This window comes from Anolis carolinensis, unplaced genomic scaffold (genome assembly GCF_035594765.1).
Source record: "Anolis carolinensis isolate JA03-04 unplaced genomic scaffold, rAnoCar3.1.pri scaffold_14, whole genome shotgun sequence".
NCBI lineage: Eukaryota > Metazoa > Chordata > Lepidosauria > Squamata > Dactyloidae > Anolis > Anolis carolinensis.
In genome coordinates this window covers 15,805,163-15,808,365 of record NW_026943825.1, presented here as the reverse complement: position 1 = coordinate 15,808,365, position 3,203 = coordinate 15,805,163, and the positions used below count along the sequence as shown (strand labels likewise).

Genomic DNA, 3,203 nt, shown 5'->3' with positions numbered 1-3,203 from the left:
CACTTCCCAGGGAGAAATAATAATATCATCAACAACACAAACAAATCCACTTCCCAGGGAGAAATAATAATATCATCAACAACACAAACAAATGCACTTCCCAGGGAGAAATAATTATATCAACAACAACACAAACAAATCCACTTCCCAGGGAGAAATAATAATATCATCAACAACACAAACAAATCCACTTCCCAGGGAGAAATAATAATATCATCAACAACAAATCCACTTCCCAGGGAGAAATAATAATATCATCAACAACACAAACAAATCCACTTCCCAGGGAGAAATAATAATATCAACAACAACACAAACAAATGCACTTCCCAGGGAGAAATAATAATATCATCAACAACACAAACAAATCCACTTCCCAGGGAGAAATAATAATATCATCAACAACAAATCCACTTCCCAGGGAGAAATAATAATATCATCAACAACACAAACAAATCCACTTCCCAGGGAGAAATAATAATATCAACAACAACACAAACAAATCCACTTCCCAGGGAGAAATAATAATATCATCAACAACACAAACAAATCCACTTCCCAGGGAGAAATAATAATATCATCAACAACACAAACAAATCCACTTCCCAGGGAGAAATAATAATATCATCAACAACACAAACAAATCCACTTCCCAGGGAGAAATAATAATATCATCAACAACACAAACAAATCCACTTCCCAGGGAGAAATAATAATATCATCAACAACACAAACAAATCCACTTCCCAGGGAGAAATAATAATATCATCAACAACACAAACAAATCCACTTCCCAGGGAGAAATAATAATATCAACAACAACACAAACGAATGCACTTCCCAGGGAGAAATAATAATATCAACAACAACAAATCCACTTCCCAGGGAGAAATAATAATATCATCAACAACACAAACAAATCCACTTCCCAGGGAGAAATAATAATATCAACAACAACGAATGCACTTCCCAGGGAGAAATAATAATATCAACAACAACAAATCCACTTCCCAGGGAGAAATAATAATATCAACAACAACACAAACAAATCCACTTCCCAGGGAGAAATAATAATATCATCAACAACACAAACGAATGCACTTCCCAGGGAGAAATAATAATATCAACAACAACAAATCCACTTCCCAGGGAGAAATAATAATATCATCAACAACAAATCCACTTCCCAGGGAGAAATAATAATATCAACAACAACGAATGCACTTCCCAGGGAGAAATAATAATATCAACAACAACAAATCCACTTCCCAGGGAGAAATAATAATATCATCAACAACACAAACAAATCCACTTCCCAGGGAGAAATAATAATATCATCAACAACAAATCCACTTCCCAGGGAGAAATAATAATATCAACAACAACAAATCCACTTCCCAGGGAGAAATAATAATATCATCAACAACACAAACAAATGCACTTCCCAGGGAGAAATAATAATATCAACAACAACAAATCCACTTCCCAGGGAGAAATAATAATATCATCAACAACACAAACAAATGCACTTCCCAGGGAGAAATAATAATATCATCAACAACACAAACAAATCCACTTCCCAGGGAGAAATAATAATATCATCAACAACACAAACAAATCCACTTCCCAGGGAGAAATAATAATATCATCAACAACAAATCCACTTCCCAGGGAGAAATAATAATATCAACAACAACAAATCCACTTCCCAGGGAGAAATAATAATATCATCAACAACACAAACAAATGCACTTCCCAGGGAGAAATAATAATATCATCAACAACACAAACAAATGTACTTCCCAGGGAGAAATAACAACAACAGTGCTTCCCAGGGAGAAATAATAATAATACTAATAATAATACTAATAATAATAATAACAACACAAACCAAATCGTGCCCTAAAGGCCAGCATATTTCCATAATAATAACCATCATGGTCATCATGGTGCAGAGGCAGGAAAGAGATGCATCAGTTTGCAAGGATGTTTGCAAAGGCTTTGAGCTCCAAAGGCATGCAAACCCGGCTCTGTTCCGCAGTGTGGATGGGGAAGAAAGCCTGGGGAGGCCTACCTTGCGGGGCTGTTGTGCTGGTCAAGAATAAGAGGAAACCCATGAAGCAGGAGAACAGCCCGGGAGCCATGTCTGCCTGCAAGCTGATTCTGCTGCTGCTGCTTGTGTTTCTGCTTTTGCTGCAGCTTGAATGACAGGAAAGGGAGGAGGAGGAGGAGGAGGATGAGGCCGCGCCTCTGGCAGCAGCAGGGATCCGGCCCTTCCTCTTCCTCCTCCGACCCAAAGGAGAACTTCCTGCCCAGCAGCGGCCAAGGCCATCCTTCTTCTTCTTCTTCCTCGATCCGGAGTCACGCCCGAAGCAGGAAGGAAGAAGCCCAGATTGCAGCACTGCTCCTCCCATTGGCCAGGCCTTGAGGGGCACCACCAAAGCCCTCCCGACAGAAGGCCACCCCGCCCAGGACTCATACGCTTCCAGGAAGGGAGATTAATAATAATAATAATAATAATAATAATAATGGCCATTCATCATTCACTGCACCCTCTCAGTGATATTGACCCGCTATATCTGCCTAGAAGGTCAGGGGGCAGAGGACTCTTACAAGAAGCAGTCGAAGAAGAAGAACATGCCCCGGCAGAATAGGTAAAGCAAAGTGAAGAACCTGCTTGGATCGAAGTCAGAAATCAGAAACTCCTCAAAGCACAGCAGACCAAAAAAAAAAAAAAAAAAAGTACAAGAAAGCCGCACTACAAACTAGAGCAGAATCAGGACAAGAAAACTGCACTACAAACTAGAGCAGAATCAGTACAAGAAAACCGCACTACAAACTAGAGCAGAATTGGTACAAGAAAACCGCGCTACAAACTAGAGCAGAATCAGGACAAGAAAACCGCGCTACAAACTAGAGCAGAATCGGTACAAGAAAACCGCACTACAAACTAGAGCAGAATGGGTACAAGAAAACCGCACTACAAACTAGAGCAGAATCGGTACAAGAAAACCGCACTACAAATTACAGCAGAATCGTTACAAGAAAACCGCACTACAAACTGGAACAGAATCAGTACAAGAAAACCGCACTACAAACTAGAGCAGAATCGGTACAAGAAAACCGCACTACAAACTAGAGCAGAATCGGTACAAGAAAACCGCACTACAAATTACAGCAGAATCGGTACAAGAAAACTACAC

At 39.8% G+C, this 3,203-nt stretch overlaps 1 protein-coding gene across 2 annotated transcripts in view; it reads right to left on the bottom strand.

The window, feature by feature from the left end:
• The window catches only part of adam15 (ADAM metallopeptidase domain 15), a 48,467-nt gene extending 46,033 nt beyond the window's left edge, over positions 1 to 2,434 (bottom strand). Inside the window, exon 1 of one of the 2 annotated variants that reach the window (XM_062964971.1) lies at positions 2,075 to 2,434. In XM_062964971.1, coding sequence (XP_062821041.1) covers positions 2,075 to 2,414 — 340 coding nt within the window. In that variant the 5' untranslated portion in view covers positions 2,415 to 2,434. The remainder of the gene's footprint in view (positions 1 to 2,074) is intronic. The other variant, XM_062964970.1, reaches the window with a different exon arrangement.
• Between the last annotated feature and the right edge of the window lie 769 nt (positions 2,435 to 3,203).